The 23,705-nt window shown below is 45.1% G+C and overlaps 5 protein-coding genes across 6 annotated transcripts; 2 read left to right on the forward strand and 3 right to left on the reverse strand.

Annotated features, from left to right (window-relative positions):
- Positions 1-1,174: 1,174 nt before the first annotated feature.
- LOC128300393 (uncharacterized) lies at positions 1,175-10,338 on the forward strand. Of its 2 annotated transcripts, none has more exons than XM_053036427.1 (3): positions 1,175-1,612; positions 7,190-7,762; positions 7,832-10,338. In XM_053036427.1, exons 1-3 carry the CDS (start codon positions 1,519-1,521, stop codon positions 8,902-8,904), a joined length of 1,740 nt encoding a protein of 579 aa, XP_052892387.1. In that variant the 5' UTR covers positions 1,175-1,518; the 3' UTR covers positions 8,905-10,338. The 2 variants fall into 2 exon arrangements, with proteins under 2 accessions (XP_052892387.1, XP_052892388.1); XM_053036428.1 differs by lacking the exon at positions 1,175-1,612 and adding an exon at positions 3,348-3,764.
- A 529-nt stretch (positions 10,339-10,867) lies between these two features.
- On the forward strand, positions 10,868-11,669 carry LOC128301491 (NADH dehydrogenase [ubiquinone] 1 beta subcomplex subunit 9). The gene is made up of 3 exons (XM_053038010.1): positions 10,868-11,021; positions 11,154-11,296; positions 11,370-11,669. Exons 1-3 carry the CDS (start codon positions 10,924-10,926, stop codon positions 11,567-11,569), a joined length of 441 nt encoding a protein of 146 aa, XP_052893970.1. The 5' UTR covers positions 10,868-10,923; the 3' UTR covers positions 11,570-11,669.
- A 1-nt stretch (position 11,670) lies between these two features.
- On the reverse strand, positions 11,671-12,756 carry LOC128301490 (dolichol-phosphate mannosyltransferase subunit 1). The gene is made up of 3 exons (XM_053038009.1): positions 12,560-12,756; positions 12,255-12,465; positions 11,671-12,157 (listed from the first exon to the last, which is right to left on the reverse strand). The coding sequence occupies exons 1-3, from the start codon at positions 12,655-12,657 to the stop codon at positions 11,747-11,749; spliced, it is 720 nt and encodes a 239-aa protein (XP_052893969.1). The 5' UTR covers positions 12,658-12,756; the 3' UTR covers positions 11,671-11,746.
- A 243-nt stretch (positions 12,757-12,999) lies between these two features.
- LOC128303398 (putative ATPase N2B) lies at positions 13,000-15,204 on the reverse strand. The gene is made up of 6 exons (XM_053040337.1): positions 14,651-15,204; positions 14,373-14,558; positions 13,963-14,204; positions 13,709-13,880; positions 13,493-13,639; positions 13,000-13,412 (listed from the first exon to the last, which is right to left on the reverse strand). Exons 1-6 carry the CDS (start codon positions 15,047-15,049, stop codon positions 13,170-13,172), a joined length of 1,389 nt encoding a protein of 462 aa, XP_052896297.1. The 5' UTR covers positions 15,050-15,204; the 3' UTR covers positions 13,000-13,169.
- A 5,748-nt stretch (positions 15,205-20,952) lies between these two features.
- LOC128304098 (endocuticle structural glycoprotein ABD-4) lies at positions 20,953-21,801 on the reverse strand. The gene is made up of 3 exons (XM_053041231.1): positions 21,790-21,801; positions 21,391-21,533; positions 20,953-21,298 (listed from the first exon to the last, which is right to left on the reverse strand). Exons 1-3 carry the CDS (start codon positions 21,799-21,801, stop codon positions 20,953-20,955), a joined length of 501 nt encoding a protein of 166 aa, XP_052897191.1.
- Between the last annotated feature and the right edge of the window lie 1,904 nt (positions 21,802-23,705).

The following is a 23,705-nucleotide window of genomic DNA, read 5'->3' on the forward strand; positions in this document are numbered from 1 at the left end:
TTGAGTCATTATCGAACGTCAGGGTAAACTAAGCACCAGCGGATCGGTTCATCGACACATGTTTTAGTCATGAACACACACAAAACACCAATAGCCGTAGTGCATACATGATACATGTGGGCATAATGCGAAGACTGCTGCGGCCCTTACGAGCGACACACACAGGCAATAGGGCCGCCCTTTCCAATGTAAAGGTTCCTCGTTGTTGCGTCGCACAAAATCCAGTTTCGGCAAGACGAAGGCCAAACCGCACTCAAAAACTACTTGAAATTCTTCACAACCTTCATTAGTCGCTGGTCGATCGGTCAAACCGAGGGCTGTTTCGAACCACCGTCTAACAACATTTGAAAACCCCGTCCTTCCGGAAACGTTCCAGCAACGGAACGAAACGGAACGATATAATTTTATCACTTGTAACGACGGGTATTGGGGGTCGTCGCGCCCTACACAAATCTTAAAGAAAACAGAAAACGATGGCCACTTATGCATGTACATAGCGTTCTGTTTGAATGTGCCGGCTCTCATCGGCCGGTCTCACTGTTTGATGTGAGTTTGCAAATAGTTGATTCTTTTATATCGCCCTTGTCTAGCTCTCGGTGCTGTTCCGGGCGGTCATTTCGGGCCCGGTGTGCGAATAAAAGGCATCTTGTCTGACGATCCCGTCGGCTTGATCCCGAACATCCCATATCCGGTTCAGTTGTCGTCGCATTATCACCAAACGGTACTGTCGCACAATTCGGGTATGGAGTGAGAAGAAGATGACCCTGCCTGGGTCTTTTAGAAGCGCCCCCGGAGTAAACAGCTCAAGCGCGATTGCATCGCCACCAGATTGCGGGGTGTTGGGTGGGCGTGGGCGTCGGGCGCTAGGGTAGTAGGGACAAACAGATAATAAATCGCCGCTTCCCCCTTTGGCGTGTCACCCTCTGCCGAAACAGTTGCGCGCCTCAACGCACGGCGTGTGTCTGTATGAATGCTTTTCCTAACAACAAACGACGCAGGTCGTCCGGCTTGCTCACCGTACGCGACGGGTCACCAGCGCAATCGGTGTCTGGACGGCGTTCGGAATGGTTGTTTCTTCGTGATTTCGAGTCGCGCGTTTAGTACCTAATCGGGTACCGCGCTCTGCACTTTAGGCGCGATTCGTTATCAACATTTAGCGCGTGTTTTAGGCGATTTTACAGGGCGCCACTTTTGCATATGGTTTTGTTTTCGGTTGCACAGTGTTTGATTTATGTGAATTTAATGATAGGAAGGCATTAAGAATACAAATAGAAGAAAAAGGGCATATTACTAGAGCGGAACGAGTGAAGATTATTTGTGGTTGTGAATTTAGTGCATAAGTGGCAGTCAATGAGTTAAATACTCTCTATGTGATGTTAGTATCATAAGGAAACAAAGTGTTTAGAATGGCTCATCGTGATTGACCGACTAAATCTTGCAGCGTGCACGCGTGTTGGAGCGGGTTAAATTATTTAGTATAAGATTGCTTAACGGAGAGGTGGGACACAGTTGAAGAAAATGGCGCAAAACAAGCGACTTCGGTATGCGAACAACGCGGACAACGTGGCGTATTACCACGTGTACAAATACAATTCCTTGCAGCGATTAAATAGTGAGTATATAACCAAAACACAACTGCTTTACATAGCTGTAGATATTAGAGGAGTCGCAACGGGATGCATTTCCAGTTATGCATTAATCTTTGCGCATTACATGTTGGTGCGGACGCGTTTGATGGTAAACACTATATGTGCCGCTCTCAATAGTAGCACAAGAGGACAGTCGCCAACAGACCCAGTACCCGTGACGGCTGGTTAAGATTTAGAACTGTTTGCTGCAACCAGAGGAAAGCCATTTTATTGCACCACAAACAAGAGCCGAGGTGAAGATTCGCGCATTAGAGTGCATTGTTTTTGAAGAGCCATCCTTTACATTGGCGAGGCGAACACACTTGGGCGCAATCACGTTGTGTGGTGTTTTGCGTTTCAGCTTCATCTCAAGTGCTTCATATAGTCTGGGCTGTTAGTCATCTAATCAGAAGCGTAAGGATATGTAAGCGAGACGCCACAGATTTTCGCATGAGCGAATTCTGAACTAAACCAACGCCAACGGATTTGATTGAAGTGTGGATGTGTCGTATTGTTTGTCGCAGTTTCACACGGCAACAGGTCCATTTGCATTGGGGCATCGGGAAGGATTAATGGATGCGAAATCCTGTTCTGAAGCACATTTGCATACCAAGCGCTATTGCTAGGCTGTGCGTTGAGCTGTAAAGTGATTTAATTTATCGTTTGGAAGTGCTTTATTTTGCAACTTCATTAGTTACTGGCACCGTCATCGGCTTTATCGTTGTTGCTTTGCAAAAAAACAACTGAGACTGTCCCATATCATTGATGTATGATACACAGTGATAACTCTGAAGGGGTATTATGCAACCCGGTACAGATGGTCGGAACGTGAACGGGTCGGGTTAACGCCAGAATTCGATACGCTATTGGGGCGTGATCGGGAGCTGCTTGGCTACCACTGAAGCTGTTATCTTGAACGGGGTTCCTTTTGATTAAGTGCAGCTTTGTGATGTCTAAAGCATTGCGATAAGGATAATCAGTGGTAATAAAGAGGTTGGGTCATGATAAACGCCACAATTGGATTGAAAACTGACAATGGAAGCAGGGAAATAATTATTGTTTAAAATGTTTGTATTAAACTAAAGTGAACACGACGCCAGTCAGGCAAATGTTATAGTCAGTAATGCTGGATTTCACAACATTGGAGGCAACATTCAACAGATGACAATAGTTGCAGGGACGAAAAAAGGAAATAATAAAACTATTGTTTATATCCTTTGTTAAGAAAAATTAAATTTGTTGTAGCACTGTTTCTTGAGAAGAGTACGTGGCGTAATTTTAGACATTGAGCTTGACCTCTTCTTTGGTTATCCCCTATTTCCAAATTTAACAATATAAAAGTGTTTGAAAATAGAAAGAACACGCTAAGAACAAGTTAACCAAAAACAGTGGTGAAAATCCTGTTATTTTCCTTACTTCAATTTTAAGTTAAAAAATAACCGTTTCGTACAATTTTGAACTTATTCAAACCCCCCACGGAAGGCATTCGCATCAACCCTGTTCCAACCTGTCAAACCGAGCTGTCAAGCATACAACGTAGAAGCACGCGTAGTGGAAGGTTAGCAGAGGATAGTGGTGGGAGGTTGGGGCGGTTTGTTTTGAAAACCATGCGATATGGAATCAGAGGATTTTTCTCACTGCGCGCATACAAACAGTACCGAATCAGTTTTTAGTTGCGCGTTACGTTCACTTTCACGTTTCCAGCTGAACCAAGCTGTCTTTCCATCCGATTAACTTCTAACCAGTGCAATGCAGTGTGCTTGTGGTCGCACTGTCTAATTGTATTGCGCGTTGCGTATGTGAAGGGACGAAAAACGATCCCGTGAAATATGGTGCGCGTGGAACGCATTCGACTACGAGTTAGGAGATAAAGAGCAACGTACACGACACGCCGGAGACAAACAGCCGTAGCCGCGGTATCGCAGTGTGTTGCAACAAAGCAATGGCCAAGGGATGGCTTTGTTTGCTTACCGGGCACTAGCTGCGGGTTAGACGCAGGTTTGCTCCGTGACGGGAAAGCAGATTTGTGTGTTGGCTAGGCAGAAACGCAGCAGGCCACTGGATCATTCTGTGAACACACAGAACCGCAGCGTATCAATCGTGAAACGCGTGACACGTAACCACAGCAGCAGCCAGGTAGTTGTGGCGTTCCAAAACTGAAATATCATACATTTTAGTACGCTGGTGGCCCACCCTAAGGGGGATTTTGTGAGACGAACAACGTACTCTAGTGACTTGATACAGTGTGGCAGATAAGACAGTCCATATCGGGGAAACCGAATGACATTATCATCTCGCCCGGTTCTTGCTATTCTAGAAGACAAATAGCGTGGAAACCCCGTGCAGCAGGTGTGTTACGTTCCCGGTGCGGTCTATCGGGCAGTGTAGTACCTTCAAACGCGAAATTGGGGAATACCCATATTCCTTTTTAGAATGGTGCCGTGATTTGCATTAAGAAATCTTTCCTCATTGTGTTCTGAAAATCGTAAAAAGTCCCCTACGCACAAATATGCATGAATTCGGTGAGCAAAAACCATGAGGTGTTGAATTACAATCCGTAACATGTGCAGTGTCGGCTCCGGCCATGTATTAACCCTTAAATTAAAAATAATAACGTACCTCAACGAGTGACATTGTTGCAATAATAAGTATCATCGTCATCATCATCATCGTCCCTTTATCATAAGTGGGAGGATGGTATCGATTTCACTGCACATTAATCAGACTCAACCGAGGGATGCCCAACGAACCGAATGCTCGGACCGGGCTTGGTATGTGGTGGTACGGAACACATCTAGTACGCAGTACTGTGGGCGGGTTGATGATTTTATGTGGCAACACGTTGCTCCACGATGAGACACTAACAAGATGCGCTCGATGATAAAAATAAACCCCCCACATTCGTCGTGTCTTGTGGTATCGTCGGCTACTTTGCTCACAGCGATGAAGCTGCGACCAGGCAGCATTCCATCTGGTGTGGGGAGTTTTGTAGAAACTTCGTTGACTATTATTGAATAGCTTCCCCCATCTGTCTACTAGCGAGGGTGATTTGATGGGTTTATTATTCGGGTCAACTTGCACCCGTACCGGATCGAACCGGATAAATCAACCGGCCCCTTGGTGCCATTTTTCCCACTTACAGACGCAGGTCAAATGGCCATGGAATTAATTGAATGATACGTTGACACACACAGAGAGACGACGCGGAAGAACATCCTTAATCTGTTGCCCGGCAACAGAGCAAGCACCACAGACGGCATGGAAGTGTGATGAACAAACAACTATAGATAGCGACGTGTAGCAGCAGGGATTTGTTTATCCACCGCTGCCAGCTTGTGTTTCGCTATAAGGTGTTCTCGCACAAGAAAATATTCCTATGCAAAACCGACTCCCGGTGCAAGACATTTAATCGATGAATGGATGGCATCTTCCACACGATGCCGCACAACAGAAGACAACAATGTAGCACAGAATGGGGCTCATAATTTTGGCACACGATCAAGCTATAAATAATAAATGCCCCATTCTTTACGTATGCAGTTATATCCATGGCCAAGGGCTTGCTTTGTTGCGGTGTGTTTTCTTTCCACGACCTTCACGTTTTGCTAGTAGTTACCGCGGTTTGGAGCAAGTACAGGGTGTACCACATAGTAGTGGTGAATGATAGAGGGAAATACATAACTTTAAAGCACAATAGCGGTAACATTTAACACCGTACGATTTTTGGCTACCTTTGCACTTAGAAATGAACCTCATGGCAGACGAAGCACGAAGGTACGAATAACTGCCTTCCGATTCCTACTGCTTGCACAAATATTGACTGGCAGGTTCATTTTCCGAGTGGGTATACTTACGCCATCACTCCTTTTTAGTCTTGACCTACCACACCTCCTCTGTCCATGTGGACGACATCAGAATGAAAAAGTTTATGTCGATTGATTAGACACCTTAATCGATTAATCAATTTAAGACCATTTTTGCACAAAAGATCGACAGTTTTGAAGAAACATATTTTTAAAATTAGTCACTTTTGTTAGAAATCACTTAGAGGGAGCTGTCCGTAAGGACATGTAAGGTTAGAAGCGGTTTAGGTTTAAGTTCTGTAGTTATAAATGTATGCCCTGTAGGTTCAACGATTCCAATATAATACATTAAGTTAATAGCGTAGAGGGAGCAGAATTGAGTTCCAGTAAGTTCCTTTAGTTCTATCCGAGCTCGTTACCTCGAACCTATGAGATTGGCTTATAATTTGAGGTAAACCTATAGGAATCCTCCGAGTCGATCCGTGAATTGCATCGAATGTCCATCACTTGTGGCCACTTCGTCGATATCTTCTTCAAATCGCTACCAACGTAATTCTAAACATCCAATTTCAACAAGAAAAAAAAAATTTATTGTAACAAGTTCACTGCTTTTCAACGTACACACCCTGTACATCTGCCCTTGTACGTTGGCGAACAAGCCGGTAAACATAAAACCGTTACGAAATATGAGACATCTGCAACCGAGTGAAGTGTGTTTCACAAGTGTGATTCGAGCATATTGAAGCATGTGTGGTCGAGAAGAAAACATTCCATTTTAAACACTACCTTCATTGGAAGCCCCTCAGAAAAACTACATAATTTCAATGGTTATTGTAGATAATAATTGACCGTTGAGGACGCTGATACTGCCTCTGTTCCGGGTTCCGCGTTTTCCGACACTCTGTCACTTGATGTGCTTCTGCCCAACGTGTGACGCAATTTGCGTCAACCCCGCTTTTGAAGGTGGAATAAAGGCTCACAAAGGAAGGCATTCGTTTGGCGACGTTCCCATCCCATCTCACGCAGTCCTCAGGTGTGCTCCAGGTGGTTTCGTTGTGTGATAACATTCAATTCAAGTGTGGGGGGGACATTTTTGAGCTGTCGAATGTCGAATAGGCGGACGAGATGGAGTTACCAACAGACTTTACTGTAACCACAAGCCAAAGCGGATCGTGCTTGTGGATCATGAACCGATCATGCACCACAAACACGCGTGTAATGGCCTGGTAGCATTGTGGGTTTGAATAACTATCACGTTCATTAAATTGTTTCGTGCGGGAACAGTTTGGAAAACTGACGTCGTTCGGACACACAATTAGATTAGACGGTGACGGTGACGACGACGGCAATGGGTTTACCGTCGAAGACGTTGGTTACTCGTTTGCTGATCATCTGATGGTGATAACCGGGCAGTATAATTTCGTGGTCTTAAATGAAGTCCTTTAGAAGCTTGGTGCCCCTATCGTGTTGCGTACAGGCGCGCGCACGTTTGTCTTATCGCCGCTGTAAAAATCCGGTGCATGATTGCGCGGCATTTTTTTTTAGGCGGCTATTTATTTAGATGATGATGATGGCCGCTTTTTGTGCAGAAGTAATAAGTTCATTAGAAGACAATCAATTTTATTGTAATTATTCATATTGAGATCATTGGTGATGGTATGTTTGTGGTGATTTTTATTAATCGATCGTTTATTAATTTAAGAACGTGGCTCTTCTCGCATGTTAATAATGACCATTTACTGCCATCTCCCACTACAGAGACCAAAAGCATGCACGGCGTCAAGCGTGTGATCGCGTTCTGCATACTGACCGCGATCCTGCCGGCATCGCTCATCATACTGCCGCTCTACTTGCGGCACACGGTTTTTGCGGACGTTGTCTACCCGATCGCCGAATCGGACATCATCGAAATCCGCGATGGAATCTCGTCCGTGTTCTGCCAGAAGCACACGCTACAGATGAACACCACGTTCAATGCGTTCCAGCTCGATCACGAGCCGGAGGTGTCGAAGAACAGGAAGCACATACGGTTGAAAAAATCCATGTCCCTGCCGGACGATACGCTCGAGTACTGGGGGTTCTACCTGCTGAAAGGGGCGACGGTGGCGCTTCGGGTTTGCTCCCGTTTCGACGGTTCCCGGATATTGGTGGTGAAGGGTGAACGAAACCTGCGTACCTGTGGTTTGCTCGAGCACAACAGCAATAAAATTGACAATTACCTCAACAAAGAGCACGGCCAGGTGCTGGTCACCTTTGAATCGGCGGCCGAGTTTATCGAGTATTCGGGTGAGCAGAAGGGAACGTCCAATTTACCTGCCGATGGAAATCATGGTGAGTGGTGATAGGCTGGTGCATATAGAACGGTTGTGAATAATTGTTTTCTTTGTTTCCCGTTTGAAGGTGGGGAAGATGTGACGGATGAACGCCCTTCGCCGGAGGAAACGGCCTCAATGTTGCATCGTTTGCACACTTCGAAAGAGGCACGTGCCCAAACCACAAGAACCACTGACAATGAGCTCGATAAGAGCAAGCGAACGACGGCACCGGTGTACGACACTTCGGGAAGAAAAGTGCAACACGCGACGACTAAGCGCATCGGCCGTCCGGTGTCAGTTACGATCAAGAATGTACCAACGCAGGCGAGCACGACAACAACGACAACCACCACGACCACCGAGGTGCCAACAAGCACGACAGAAAATCTCGTTAAAAAGTATCGAAACTTCCGCGCCACCGAAGCGGGACCTTTGGCGGAAATGGACGATGGTAGCGTCCACCGGAAGCGTCACAATCACAACAAAACCGGCCATCGACAGCAGTCCGAAACGGTGTCGTCGAAGGAAGGTGAACAAATCGTGCCGCCTGATAGTGTGGATCGATCGGATCAGCAACCGGCGACCGGTAAGCGACAGAGACGACGTCGCCGAAGGCGCGATCTTGTGTACGATCGTGCGATCAATCATGGTGGCACGGCAATGAACTATTCCAACAACACGTCCGACTCGGTATCGAGCTTTGAGAACAGTTTGCTGTCCTGTTACGATGGTGACATACTGCTCGCGCACAGTTTCCCACCGAGCAAATCGTGCCAGAGCGTGCAGTATCTCGAGGGTGCCTCGCATACCGTCACGAAGCATGAGGTGGTATCGGACGGTTATTACTATTACATTTTCTACAGCGATAACGACTACGTGCAGAATGATATACACGCAATGTTTGACATCTACAAACCAACGTTCCAGTACTCGAACATATCGGATTCGAAGGGATGCATTAACAGTACGCACTGTTCGTTCCCGATCACTTTCTGGTCGAACGAGCGCGTGATCGTGGAAGTACCGACCCGGGACGGTATCGAGCATGAGGATGATGATATTACTATGCTCGTATCGACATGCCATCCGCGAATGGCCATTTACATTATCTTTCCCGTCAGCGTGCTAATTCTTGTGTTAACTTGTGCTTTCTTGTAAGGAACATGGGATGTTTTGTATGGCGTTTGATTGGAGGCGGCGATCGTACATCCTACGGGATACGCACAAACGGTTGGAAAGGTGCCATAAAGAGAATGATTTAACCATGGATACGAATCCGAATCGCCGTGGGAAATTAAACATTGAGGGCTCATTAATGTTAAGTGCATTCGTTGATTTACTTAGTAAGCTGATGTAAAATTGACACCAGTAGGCTAGCCAAAAAATATCCACGCAACGGTTGATTTTATTGCGTAATTGAAGCGACACTAGGTGCAATACGATAGGGTCGAACTCCTTTAAGAATCTGGTAGAATGGCGAAGTAAAGGATTGGCACAGACAGACCCTAGATTAAAGTGAGATTAATAGCCAAACCGAAAGTGCAATAAGTACAAGAAACAAATCTGTTTTAATATTTTAAAGCTTATCCCTTACGGTTTTAAAGTTTCGCTATAATCACCTGTAATGCGAAATGCGTCCAAAAAATGTCGAACGGTAAAACATTGAAAGAGAACATTATAAACTCATTACACAAGCTAGTCGGCAGTAGTTGCAAGAAAGATAATTAGTAGGACAAAGATTAAAACAAACGACAAAAGAAATACAACACACGTCAGGAATCTAGCATCAGGGATAACACAATAAGACGATAAACAAAGCAAATGGTTTTTTTTATTTGTAATGTGTGCAAAAATATGTAAAAAAATAGTTTTGTTGGTTTTTCTCAAACAATGTTTAGAATAAGAATCTTTTTTGTGTATTTTTGCTATTTTGGCACATAATCCTGTAAAGTTTTTCTAATTCCATTTTGAGGCATCTTCTATCTGTTTCAATTCCAAAAACTACTATACAATTCCAAGCATGACGTTTAAAATTTTCAAACAATTACTAGTGTTTACTCTATCGTAAATGCAGTTGTGTCATATGTTTTGTAAGCTATAGTGGTTTTATTTTCTCATATGTTAGGGTTTATACTCATTACTAAGGAATAGATATAGCACTAGTGATTACAGTACTTGAACTTCCCGTTTCAGCGTACAAGGCAAGTTCTGTGTTGAGCTGAACACAGATAAGGATATCATATCAGTTGCGCAAATTATTGTGACCGCTGTTATTAGAGCCGCCACTAGAAAAAGTTTAATGATGCAAGCATGATGCAATGCAATGTCGCTGTGTGTTGAATTGTGATATAAGAAAACAACAAAATATAAAGAAAATTTGCAGGTACGGTTACGCAAACGTATTTGTTCGTGCTGCGTAATTAAAAAAAAAACGATTTATCGTTACCAATACTGTGTAGTTACCAAACCGTGGTAACCAAAGGAAGCCAATGCTGGTAGCGTACTCCGTACAAATATGAACCGAACGAGGCTATAGAAATGTTAAGGTACACTAAATTCACCAACATATGACTGTGGATTTGTATAATAAACGTGAAGGAATTTTATGAGCCTGCCTTCCTATTCGATTGTTGTCTAGGGTAAGTAGAAGAGTTTGAAAGTAGTGTTTTGGAGCATACTTAAAAGCAAACAACGAATGGAATGCAACTAAGCCGGTTGCACAATTCAGGGGTTTGTTTTGTCGTGTCTCATTAGAGTATATTTAGGAGGAGCGATGTAGCAATCAACAGTTTAATCAACATCTCATTTTGGGGCTACACGCGTTCTCTGTGTCTGTGGATCTCCTAAAATTTTAAAATTTTGAATTTTTTTAAAAATTCTTGTTGTTTTAAATAATTCCAATAACACCATAATACTCCTTCAATTAGTTATACGAACTTATTGTAGATTTTTTCAAGCTCGCTGATAGGTATTTGTGCATTAATTTACTGAACATTGCTGGATGAATTTTAAAATTTCTTACCATTACTACATCACCCTGTAGTACAGCTAAGCTTCAGATTCAACCCTGACAGTAAGAACAACTGTCAAAACATTTGCCATTTGTCATTTTTATCAAAGCAAAACCCCAAATCGGACAAATTCGCTTGCTAGCATCGGAGTTTTACGGAAATAAAAATGTCCGGACCGACCGCTACGGCACTTGCCCACACGCGACGGGTTTGCTCGCTGTACAAAAAGTCGCTGCGCAACCTGGAATCGTGGTACGACAGAAGGTAAGCAACATATGCACTATAAGTACAACGACAGAGAATAGTGTTTCCTTCGGTGCAGCTTATGTAATTGTACTATCGGCACTTGGTCGTGCTGTTGAGCCGATTCAAAACAAACGCTTGTTTTGCTTGCAGACACATCTTCCGCTACCAGGCTACGCTAATGCGTGCACGATTCGATCAACATAGGAATGAAAAGGACCCGGCAAAAGTGGCTCAGCTTGTGACCGATGGCGAAAAGGAATTGTTTGAAAAGCAACACTACCAACCGAAGAAGTGTATGTCTGGATGAGCGTGGCGTTAGAAGGATTTCATACATTTAATCGGTGTTTTTCTTCTCTCCAAATACAGTCCCGATGTCTCCGGGAGGTGTTGCATTCGAACGTGAAGTAATTCCCCCGGATTGGGTTCTCGATTATTGGCACCCGCTGGAAAAGGCACAGTTCCCCGACTACTTTGCTCGGCGCGAAAAACGCAAGGAAGAATATGTCGTGTGGTGGGAAAAGCAATACGGCAAATCGTCGGCCAACGATTCCTCTTCTCATCATTAAATGCGCGAGTGATCGAAAGGAACAGAACCGATCGTTTGTGTAAGAGTTAGCTTATCATGGTTTAGCGCGAGATCGAGCGATGAAAACACGATTGTTAAAAGGTACCGATTTGCCCGGTTGATTGGTTTATTGATGATGACAAACGGAAAACGATAGTGTAAGTGCGCGGACTCGCTTTTACGTGGTGGCAAACAGATACAACAAATTTTTCGCAAACTGTATTATCTCCGAACCTCCGAGCTTCGACTGTCCGTACACACGATCCACGAAGGATATCGGAACTTCTCCGATGGAGTAATTCAGTTGTCGCGCTCGGACGATCATTTCCATCTGGAAGACGTATCCCTTTGAAGTGCAGCGCGATATCAACTCCTTTAACACATCTTTGCGATAAAGCCGGAAAGATCCTGTTAGATCGGAAGCATTCGGTCTCAACAACAGTTGCGAAAGAAAGTTAGCTCCACGCGAGATCAACTTCCTCTTAAAGTCCCACCCGTACACACCGCCGGTACCCTTGTACCGCGTGCCAGAAACTATGTCAAAGTCACCATTTTTCTGTAGCTCTACAAACTGTGGAATGAATTTGGGCTGTAAGAGGGGAAACATTAGTTAGAAAACCGGTTTTTTGGAAGATGCTGCTGCAGTGCGAAAGATCGCTGTAACGTCAGCCGTTCAAAGTACGTACGTGGTGGCTCAGATCGGCATCCATGATAATGATGTAATCGCCTGTAGCGTGCTCTATTCCATGAATGTAGGCCGTCCCAAGACCCAACTTTGCGGCCCTTGGCCGCAGCAGGATGCGATTTTCACCGTATATTTTTTGCAGCTGCTTGGCAACCTCTAGCGTTCCGTCTGGACTGCCGTCATCAATAACGATCACTTCGTAGTTGATTTTTCTAAAATTGATTAAAAAATACGGTACTCAACCGTAGTAGTAGTTAGTTAGTTAACAGTGTAGTTAGTTAACAGTGTAATTAAGCAAACACTTACGCCTCTTGCATGTACTTCACAATCAGCCAGATGATGATAGGAAGATTTTCTCGCTCGTTGTACGTTGGAAGCAGGATGGAATACTTCTCTGCTGCCATTTTGGAACCGTAGGCAGAGAATGATTTATTTACACTAGCTTGAGTGTGGACTGGAAAACGAATTCTGGTGTCTTTTGGCCGTCGTCGTGTAGCGAAATAGGATTTTGAACGAGAAACAACAAACAAAATCCACGTCAAAACACCAAATTTGGCACCGTATGCTGTCAGTGCGTACTTGCTGAATGTCAGCAACAGACTGTCAATTTACAATGCTGTCACTTTTCCGATCCGGAATTGTGGAATTTTAAAAATGCAGCAAATTGTGTTAAATAGCTCACACAGGTATTATCCAATTTTCTCCCCTTTTAACGATTTAAATAGAAAATATGGCTTTTTGGATCGCAGCATAAAGCAATAATAAATATAATTTATTTTCGATTGATTTTTAAAATTGCTTAACGAAAAGTACGGCATTTTTGGTTATTTACACTACGCTAAAAGCAATGTTAAGTACACATGACGCGCCATAGCGCGGTGTCAATTTATACAGCTTCATTCGAACATACTTCTATCTAACGATGTTTCTCCCAGAGCGACCAGTATTCGGCCGATTGCATTTCGGCCAAGCGGGATACCGTTCGCTCGAAGGCAAATACTTCTTCCTCACCCGTGAAAATGTTCGAACTAGCGTCCGTTGAATCCTTGGTAATTTTGAGATCGTCCATTAACATACGATGCTCGTCGGAGGTGTGCATATCATCTGGTGCTTCGTCCGAGAACAGATACTTGTACGGTACGTCCGCCGAAACGACCAACTAGGAAAAGAATGGTGGTTTGATTATCAACTGTTATTCCGGGTTCTTGTTAGCCGTGATCCTCAGAGTTTTAAGCTTACCCGTACGCGACTATCGTACAATGTGTCGATTAGTGTGATGAACCGCCTCGTTTGGGATTTTAGCTTCAGGTTAAGTTGAGGAATATCTCGTATTAGCACCGTGTGAAAGAATTGTGCTATCTGTAGGAAATCACTCGCACCATGAGGCTGAAACAGAGAGTTTTTATGTTTATTAATTGAGCAGGTCGTAAAACGAAGCAACCAAAATCAGCATACCCTATCACAGAGTTCTTCAAACGTGCTGTCAAGCACCTGGCCACAGGTTTTTGCGAACGTTATATTCCTGCCAAAGTGGGTAAACGTTTTGGGGCGTATCATGTCGTTCTCCTGGGAGCAAAGCACTTTAAACAGTTTGTCCATTGAAGCATTTGCATCGCCTTGGGATTTGCTGTAAACAACAACAAATTCACATTAATGTAGCACCGCTTTGTCCCTCTCCCGCTCTTTGGTGATTGTTTTTGATAACTTACTCAAAGTAATGTTTACTTTCCCCTTTTAGCGCCGCAGTACGGTAATCAACGCCACTGTCTAGCGTCACGATGTTGCAGTGATTCTTGAGCACCCCGATGAACGGAACAAAGTTGCTACGCTGAAGTCCATTTTTGTAGAGATCGTCGGGGGCACGGTTACTGGTGGCGACCACAATCACACCATTATTGAAGAGATAAGTGAACAGCCGTTTCAAGATCATTGCATCCGCTATGTCGGTAACCTTGAGGATGGGGAGGTGGAATTAGAGAGGGCAACAGAAACGGAGGGGGCGTTTAGCACGGCGGGGAAAAGCGATAAGCGTGGAGCGATTATTCACGGTCTCAGCTGACACGAGCGATAGGGTAGCCGCCGTCTACGCAGCACCGGACCCGAACAATATGCGGCATACCTGAAATTCATCGAAGCAAATCATCCACGAGTCCTCGGTAATCAGCTCGGCAACAGGCTTAATTGGGTCGAACGGTTGTGGCTTGCTGTTGCTGGCGTCCCGCACGTGCTTCGACTTGATATCGTGTATCTTGGAGTGCACATCCGTCATGAAGGAGTTAAAGTGTACGCGTCGTTTGCGATCAATCTAGAAGATACCGGACAGATAGCGAGGTTATCCCTACTCCACTAACTGCTTTAGCCAGCAGTGCGCACGACTGGCACTTTTGTTTTACTCACCGCACAGCAATCGTAAAACATGTCCATCAGCATAGTTTTTCCACCGCCAACGCTGCCGTATATGTAGAGTCCCTTGGGTGCGGCCACTGCCTTCTCGGCCTTGCCAAAGCTGAACCATTTCCCTATGCCAGTGCTCGGTTTAGGTGGGCTGTACGTTTTAATGCTATCATACACTACCTGCAACGCCTCGGTGACGCGGCCCTGGTGCGGATCGGGCTGTATTTCGCCATGGGTCAGCTTTTCCTTCAACACCTCCACGGGCGTTTTTCCGGCCGCGGAAACGGTGGTGGCGGTGGCAGGTGCGTTCGGACTGTACAACCGTACACCGTGTAGCGCGGGACACGAGCAGCAACGCGTTAGCAAACAGAACGATCTCGGTACTTTCGTCAGGAACAACATAGCGAACTGGTAGCGCTAATATTTGGGTCAAGTTCTTTCATATTATGTAAGGTAAAACGGCTGCTAGCAGCGAGCAGAACGGTGACGGCTAACGTCAACGTTCGTCGTCGCGTGTACTTAAATGCGCGCACAGTACGAATTTCACAACGGCATGGTTCTTGTTTACCTTCGCGCGGGCTGCGGGATTATTCACAACAAACGTAGCGAAAATTAGAAAGAGATAGAGAAGGGAGGGGGAAGATGGTTGCTCGCTGTCAAACGTCGGCATTCTTCGGGTGAGGCAGTCAAGCGCTAAAACCTTCAATATAAATGCATGATCGGTAGTTAGGGTGCTTCTACACTGCACGTGTTGCGCGAACGAGCGATCTACTAGAGATTTTGCTATTTAATTGTTAATTGTTATTTTTATAGAGACTTTGAGCTGGGTAGCTACATTCGCCTCTTTTGTTACTTAATATTTTAACAAAAGATGCCATAACTGACTTCACGCTAATTAGTTTTTGTCTTCTACAATGAAATGTTTTACAGTTACAGGTTGGCTCTGATATTCAACTAGACATCCGTTGTATTGTATTCGGGTTCGCTTGTTTGCTTGTAGTGCATTTATTATTTCGGGTGACATAAAAAATAGAGCATTGAACGAAATTTCCTTCATCTTAATCCTTATCGCACTTATTGAAGGACTACTGCCAGCGGCGGATCAAACGGTAGGCGGAGTAGGCGGTCGCCTAGGGCCTCGCCGTGTTGGGGGCCCCAAACAACTTGTGTCGATTGTGCGATTTTTGGAAATTTAGCAGCAGAGTTAATTTATAGCACAAAATCTAATTAAAAAGGTAGAAAATTGATCGAAAATATCCTTAGATTTTATATATCCTTGGTTAGATAATTTTTTTTATTTCATTAGCTATATCGGCCCGGTTACACGGCTACGCAAGAGAAGTATGCAGTGTATTCAAACTCCTTCTTCTTTATCGGCACGACATCTTTAGGACGTTTAAGCCTACCATTTCTATTTTTTTACTTTATTTACCCGAAGGATAGTCAGTGCAGCGTACGGAGGTTTGGTGGTCCAAATGAAATTTTTCCGTGGTCCTGTCTTGTACAGACCGACTGCGCTACCAATACACCATCACCTCTCCCCGATTGAACCGTGAAAATGTCCAGCCTACGTGTTTCGAAACAGTATTGTGGTGGAGTATTGTGTTTAGTATTTCGATTGTCACAATTTCTGCAAGTTTGCAAGCCGGTAATGATGTTATAATTGACACAATCTGTCAGTGTACTACGAAATAGCTAGCATTGTCTTAGATTATGAATAAAATCATATTGCAATCATTAGAACTTTCTTTTCCGTTTGATATTTGATACTTCATGGTTCTTGGAATACCATTTCTGTCTTTCTTGATTATTACTTATTCGAAGCTGGATTGTAGGTCCAGCTTATGTCCACCCAACCCAAACTGTCCAAACATTTCATCATATCCCCTTGTAGAATACTGTTCAAACTACATTGTTGTAATCTCGGTCTCATTTGCAACGTTGTTAGACTGAAACTGTTCTAAAATCCATACCATTTAATGAGATCGTCACCGTGAAATCGTTGATCTAACTAAAACAAGAACATGAAAAAAGAACAAGAACTTGAAGAAATCAAGTATGCATTGAAATAAAAACGATATATTCAGTGAAGAACCTATCATAATAGTCTTGCTAAAACATTTTCGTGCGTGCTGAAAGCGGTCTCGTTTTTTTACATTGAAAACTCAGTTTGTTTGAGAAAAATTAGTGAGTGCTTTGTGGTGTTGTATCCCTATAATTTGCTACTGACTATCAAATTATGCCTGAGGAGCACATAGTGTGTTTCATACTGATGTAAATGTGCAAGTGTAAATGTGACGAAATGATCGCAAGTGTCTTCACAATGAGCGATGAGATCGGCCCAGAAATTCTTGGATTTTTTGACGCACGGACAACCGACCTAAAATTGGAGCATCAAACTTAATATGCGAAAATCAAGCCAACGATCGAAATTCACATTAATATGTGCCACTAGAGTTGACAAAATGCTGACAAATTTGCCCAATGACAGAATCAGCTGGGCAACTGTGAAAACCACTATACCGTTGCCGCGCACACAATTGTTTTCAGATTTCCGATACCAGGAGAGCATGGTTTCCCAGAGGTGACATCTGCAGCTTGGGACAAATTTGCCCATCACAATTGCTATTGCATACTATCAAACACGTGAGAACGATCGCTAATAAGTAATATCAATAAAACGGAAATCATCCTTCATCTCGCTCAAACTTTCCGTCGGTTGGTACGAAATTCCATACAAAACCAGCTGTTTTCCGATTTCCGATACCAGGAGAGCATCCACGGAAGAGGTAGCACCTTGTACAGCAATTTTGGTCGAAAACCGCCAAAAGGTATGCAATGTTTAAACACTAACTTTCCCGTGGGTCGAGTAAAATTTTGCAGCAATTTTGCTCGAAAACCGCCGAAAAGTATGCAAAGTTTAAACACTAACTTTCCCGTTGGTGGAGAAAAATTTCTTCGAAAACTACCAGTTTCCGAGTGTATAGTACCAGGAGAGCATCCACGGAAGAGGTAGCACCTTGTATGCACCGTAAGGTATGCAATGTTTATACACTAACTTTGCAACCAACTTTCCGCCGTAAGGTATGCAATGTTTATACACCTTGCAACCAATTTTTCGCCGTAAGGTATGCAATGTTTATACACTAACTTTTCATACAAACCAGCTGTTTTCAGATTTCCGATACCAGGAGAGCATGTTGTTCAAGAGGTAACATCTTCCATCCCCCTCACTCCATCCCCCGACAAGATGGCGGACGAGATGGCGGCCAACATGGCGGACACAAGACAGCGGACAAGATGGCGGTCAAGATGGCGGTCAAGATAGCGAACAAGATGGCGGACACAAGATGGCGGCCAAGATGGCGGACAAGATGGCGGCCAATATGGCGGCCAAGATGGCGGACAAGATGGCGGACAAGATGGCGGCCAAGATGGCGGCCAAGATGGCGGACAAGATGGCAGACAAGATGGCGGACAAGATGGCGGCCAAGATGGCGGCCAAGATGGCGGACAAGATGGCGGCCCAGATGGCGGACAAGATGGAGGACAAGATGGCGGACAAGATGGCGGATAAGATGGCGGACAAGATGGCGGACAAGATGGCGGACAAGATGGCGAACAAGATTGCGGACAAGATGGCGGACAAGATGGCGGCCAAGATGGCGGACAAGATGGTAGACAAGATGGCGGCCAAGATAGCGGCCAAGATGGCGGACAAGATGGCGGAAAAGATGGTGGACAAGATGGCGGACAAGATGGCGGCCAAGATGGCGGACACAAGATGGCGGCCAAGGTGGCGGACAAGATGGCGAACAAGAAGGCGGACAAGATAGCGGACACAAGATGACGGCCAAGATGGTGGACACAAGATGGCGGACAAGAAGGCGGACAAGATGGCGGACACAAGATGGCGGACACAAGATGGTGGACAAGATGGCGGACAAGATGACGGGTGGTAGGTGGTGACTCGTGGGAGGTGGGTGCTGACCAGTGGGAGGTGGGTTGTGACCCGTGGGAGGTGGGTGGTGACCAGTGGGAGGTGGGTGGTGACACGTGGAAGGTTGGTGGTGACCCGTGGGAGGTGAGTGGTGACTCGTGGGAGGTGGGTGGTGACCAGTGGTAAGTGGGTGGTGACACGTGGAAGGTGGGTGGTGACCCGTGGAAGGTGACACGTGGGAGGTAGGTGGTGACACGTGGGAGGATGGTGGTGACACGAGGGGGAAGTTGACACGAGGGGAGAGGTGACACGAGGTTGGAGATGACTGCTAATTGACGGCTTATTGACGGCTAATCGACGGCTTTCGGCGGTTTTCGACCAAAATTACTGTACAAGGTGCTACCTCTTCCGTGGATGCTCTCCTGGTACTATACACTCGGAAACTGGTAGTTTTCGAAGAAATTTTTCTCCACCAACGGGAAAGTTAGTGTTTAAACATTACATACCTTTCGGCGGTTTCGAGCAAAATTGCTGTACTAGGTGCTCTTCTCCTGGATTTAGAAATCTGAACAGCATCTACCTTAAACTAGTGAACGCTCTCACGGGTTTGATAGTAGGCAATACAATAGTGATGGGCAAATTATTTATTGCAATAGTGATGGGCAGGTTATTTCACCTGCAGCGCAAATTTTTTCCACCTTTTGAAAAACATGCTCTCCTGGTATCGGAAATCTGAAAACAATTGTGTGCGCGGCAACGGTATAGTGGTTTTCACAGTTGCCCAGCTGATTCTGTCATTGGGCAAATTTGTCAGCATTTGGTCAACTCTCGTGGCCCTGCATCTAATGGATCAAAGAATGCTATAAAACATGATCAATTGTTGAAAAAGTTCAGTAAGTAGGAGCTCACCACAGAAGTCAACCGTTAATTTTTGTTCATCGCCTAAAACATCTACATGAGCGGAACAGGTTGCTAAGAAATTTCGCTGATTGTTACCGAAAAAGTAAACCGATTGGAAACTGTACCTTGGGCGAAAAAATCGTAGAAGGCGTTGGACTAATCAGGAATCATAAATGTACGTAAATCGTAGAAAATGTGATCCAAGTAGTGGCGTTATGGTTCTCCTTAGCTCATACAAACGTTTATATATAGACTAGCTTAACGGCCCGGTTTCAGGGCTACGCAATAGAACTCTCAGTTGTACGCAAGGGAACTTTGTTTTAGATACTTTGCTGATGTTTGTTTGATAATGGAGGTAGTCTTTCAACACAAAAACTTGACTTGATTTTAGTTTTCAAATGCTAAAAGCTATGCAAATCTAACCGGCTGTGCATAACACAAATTACTATTATTCCACCACGTGCTGCTTCTCGAAATTGGCGCACGTATGATTGTAGCTCCATTTGGAAGAGTACAGGTACAGTGGTAACTGATGTTGGTGGTGATATAGCCGGTTCCGTTATTGTATTCGAAGATGGTGATGGCCCTGGTGGACCATTTGAAGAAGATGATTAGGGGTGGCCCAGTGGCGAATAAGACGGTAGGCGGAGTAGGCCCTTTCTTACTGCGCTTTGCGCCTTGTCTCATTCCAAGTCCCCTCAATGTTCCCCTTGCCTCCTGGATCGTTTTTAAACATAGAGGCCCCAACTATAATTCCGCCCTGGGCCTCCAAGGGGATTGATCCTCCACTGACTACTGCTTTGAAGTGGTGCGTCGTGCACCGTTTTCAAAAACATTCCAATTATTCTAAAATATCGAGGTAACTGATCTGCAGTTCCACGTTCCGAGTTCCGATATGCGAGAATCGAATCCAGTTGTTCCTATTACATGTGTTTAACCATTTCGAACGTTATCAGCAAAAATTCCAACGGAGATCTCCAACATCCAAACATTCGTTAATTATCCCACGTTCCCCAATCGTGCGTTCATGCAGAATTTCATGGGTGTTTCGGAAAGTGATTTCAACCAAAGCCGTACGTAAACTTTTGCTAAACTTTTATTAAAACAAACCAATAACAGTTCAATAACAGTTCCGTTTTTGGGAGGAAGTATTTAGGGGTAATCACAGTCTATGTTGGTTGCTTTTTCTCGTGAACGTGATATTCGGTCGGCAGCTAAGAAAGTGTTGTCATGAATATCGTGACGTTGCATTGCAGCCGCACTCAGCACGCGCATCTTCGCCAGGTCGCGGGCGCCAAGGCGTGGCTTAAATATTATAAATATGTTTGACAAGGGAAATCTACTGCACAATCTGCACGCTCATCTTGTACAAGTTACACGGCTTGAAGCGCCAATGCTAGACAGTAGGATCTTCATTGAACGAAGCCACCGGTGTCGCTATTGAAGGGCTCTGCACAACCGCACCTTACTGGTTGTAGTACTGACCGTTGTAGTCTAGCTCTGCCCGTTTGGCTTCATCTTCCGCGTATTTGGGATTGTTTTTGGCTTCCTGCTCGCGACGTTTGATACCTTCGTAGATCTCCTTCAGACCTTCCTGGATTGCTAGCGGTACTGGGGGTGTTGTGGGCAAACTATCGCTCTGCACCCGGAACCCATTCTCATCGGCCGTGTACTGCACCTGTATGACCTCACCGTTCGGGGCTTCGTACGAGTAGGCGCCTTGCTGGACCAAAATACCATTGGGGTGGTCTTCCGAAGCGTCCTTCAAATATCCGGACTCTTCGTGCACGATGTTGTTACCCGTCTGGTAGCTGTTGTTGAGCAAGATGAGAGAAAAACAAGGAAAATGATTAGGAATCTGAAAAACTTGGGTGGGAAATTCTTTGGTAGGTTCTTCTCTTACATAGTCCTATAGCTGCCATCTTCGCCCTGCTGTTTGTCGTACTTCAGGATGGGAATGTAGGTGCTCGTTTCGTGATGTTCCAGATGCTCGTGACGTTCATGCTGCGGATACCCGTAAGCGGATGCCACCAGCGCAAGCACGATCTGCAGGAAGGAAATGATCAGTAACGCCGTAAACTGTGTAATGCAACCATCTCATCGTGAAACGATTGGATGCAGAGCAAATGATGCAACGGATTCGTATTGTCTCGATGCAAATTCGATGCTGTTCCACTTGGGTGAGCTTGGCTTAAGAGTCAGCAAGTAACACACGTAACGCATATCGTGCAACCGTACTGCTGCAGAATCCTCAAGACAATTTTCACTTTTCGCATTGTCCATATCATTGAAAACCACTCACCAGAAGCTTCATTTTTCGCAATTTCTGTTTTTACTATACAAAATATTCCACACAGACGCACAGACACACACTCGGTCGATTCAAATCACTAGCAAAATCCTCCTCCTTAGACAAAAAAAAGTCTCAACTAGCCACAAACGACCGGAACACACGCTTGCTTGTTGGTGGAAAGAAAGTGAAACATCCACTGCGTACGATCTGCCCTAGTGATAGGTCTTTATATATACCGTACGCCAAACCCTGGCGCTCAGTCGGATTTCCCTCTCTGTCATGCCATCCAAATTCATCCCCAAACCATCGGTGGAGTTGGGGAACCACGGATGTGCACAGTTTCGTATTGGGGGGAAGACGATGCTTTTCGCTTCCCATATCTCTCCTCTGCCGCACACGTGAATGAATTGTTTCTGTTGCATCGGTTTTCTGGGGGGATGCCAACACCTACCATCTGCCGGTGTTTGGTGTGAGCTCTTCCGTTGGAAAGATGCAAAAAGACACCCACCTGCGTTGGATTGCACCACCATCACCATGATCGTGCCGGGTGGTACTTGGTAAGTGGCAGGGTCATGCGCCGATGATTCCGACCAAGATTTGCAAACGAACGAGATGCAGACGATGGGAAAAGAAGAAGGGTTTAGTGCGATCGATACGGTACTTCTTCCGTTCTTGCAGAGCTAACATCATTACCATTCGGTGGTGCAGTTACTGATGAGCCCTTTTTATGTTATTGGTAGATGCTGATGCTGCTGCTGTTTGGAGCTACCAGGGACCCTGAGACCATGAGTTTGAAAAGGTTAGATGCCCTTGGTAAGAATGTAGGTTGATCTGTGAGGTGTTTGTTCTGCCTATTGCCCAATTTATACTTGCAATCCAATAATGATCACTACCAGATGCACTCATTCACAGCACATGTGGTGGTGGTGCAATAATGGGTTAAATTTACTAAAAAACTATTTATAAACAATTTTCTTAAGTTTTATCTTTTAATTCCATCAGTCTGTTCCCACGAGGCGGCTTGCGTCATTGCCAAATGTCAACCTAATTTTCGGGTGTGGCATTTTGTCGGGATCGTGCCTCTCGAGTTCATGGCAGTTCGAATGGCAATTAGTTAATAATCGGATCGTATAGAAATATGAAACACACACACTCACGCTAACGCACACACTTCGGGCATCGTCTCGCTAGGATGGTTTAGAAGCCGAAAGCCCGCCTGCATCCAGCCCCTGTGATGCAATCCCATTTCCTTTTGCGGGGCCACCAGATTGCACAATTAATGATGTTTCTTTGTGGAGCATGCATAAAGGTGAGATAGAGATGGCGCGGCGAGCAAAAACAGACGCCTCCCAGTGCAGTGAGGGATGTTATGCTGAAAATAGTTCAAACCGAACAACGCCCTCAATATAACTGCGAAGCCGAACGAAGCTTTATGCCCGATCCCTTGTCCCGCTCCCCTTCTCTCGCGTGTTAGATGGTAAAGTTCATCCAGAGTCCATCACGTCCACGGAGAGCCCCTGGGTTGGAAAGCGAAAGGGGCCACGGTTTAAAACGGTCGTTTGTGATCGCCCTAAGCCGCGGGGGTAAAAGTAATGCCAGCGTGTTTGTAGGTAATATTTTCCATACGAATCGGAACTCTACCACCGGTTCGTCGCCACACCGCGCATCGAGCTCTTTCCAGCGGGATCTTTCCGGCCCGGGAGCGTTTGCTGGCCGCAGCATGAAAAGTGAAACCGAACGACATACTGATCGAACTGATCTCAACGCTTTGCAGCAAACGCTATCCCCATGGGTTTCATTTAGTGGCCATTGTGCTGGTATGCACTTCGATCCATCACGGAGGATGTAAAGTTGGGAAAGTGTTCGCAGTCAAAATGGTTGATCAGTTCCCCGAGCAGTGCGCGCGCGTGTGTGTGTGTATGTGC

The sequence above is a fragment of the Anopheles moucheti genome, chromosome 3 (assembly GCF_943734755.1).
Source record: "Anopheles moucheti chromosome 3, idAnoMoucSN_F20_07, whole genome shotgun sequence".
Classification (NCBI taxonomy): Eukaryota; Metazoa; Arthropoda; class Insecta; order Diptera; family Culicidae; genus Anopheles; species Anopheles moucheti.

Bases quoted from the DNA above. Each gene is read 5' to 3' on its own strand.
- LOC128301491 (XM_053038010.1), top strand. From the start codon at position 10,924: ATGTCCGGACCGACCGCTACGGCACTTGCCCACACGCGACGGGTTTGC. The intron at 11,022-11,153 runs GTAAGCAACATA...TTTTGCTTGCAG, and splicing joins GAATCGTGGTACGACAGAAG to ACACATCTTCCGCTACCAGG. The intron at 11,297-11,369 runs GTATGTCTGGAT...CTCCAAATACAG, and splicing joins ACACTACCAACCGAAGAAGT to TCCCGATGTCTCCGGGAGGT.
- LOC128303398 (XM_053040337.1), bottom strand. From the start codon at position 15,049: ATGTTGTTCCTGACGAAAGTACCGAGATCGTTCTGTTTGCTAACGCGT. The intron at 13,640-13,708 runs GTATGCTGATTT...TCTCTGTTTCAG, and splicing joins TTGAAGAACTCTGTGATAGG to CCTCATGGTGCGAGTGATTT. The intron at 13,413-13,492 runs GTAAGCTTAAAA...TTCTTTTCCTAG, and splicing joins TGTACGATAGTCGCGTACGG to TTGGTCGTTTCGGCGGACGT.
- LOC128304098 (XM_053041231.1), bottom strand. The intron at 21,299-21,390 runs GTAAGAGAAGAA...GCTCAACAACAG, and splicing joins GATGGCAGCTATAGGACTAT to CTACCAGACGGGTAACAACA.
- LOC128300393 (XM_053036427.1), top strand. From the start codon at position 1,519: ATGGCGCAAAACAAGCGACTTCGGTATGCGAACAACGCGGACAACGTG. The intron at 1,613-7,189 runs GTGAGTATATAA...CTCCCACTACAG, and splicing joins TTCCTTGCAGCGATTAAATA to AGACCAAAAGCATGCACGGC. The intron at 7,763-7,831 runs GTGAGTGGTGAT...TCCCGTTTGAAG, and splicing joins ACCTGCCGATGGAAATCATG to GTGGGGAAGATGTGACGGAT.
- LOC128301490 (XM_053038009.1), bottom strand. From the start codon at position 12,657: ATGGCAGCAGAGAAGTATTCCATCCTGCTTCCAACGTACAACGAGCGA. The intron at 12,466-12,559 runs GTAAGTGTTTGC...AATCAATTTTAG, and splicing joins GTGAAGTACATGCAAGAGGC to AAAAATCAACTACGAAGTGA. The intron at 12,158-12,254 runs GTACGTACTTTG...CCCCTCTTACAG, and splicing joins ATGCCGATCTGAGCCACCAC to CCCAAATTCATTCCACAGTT.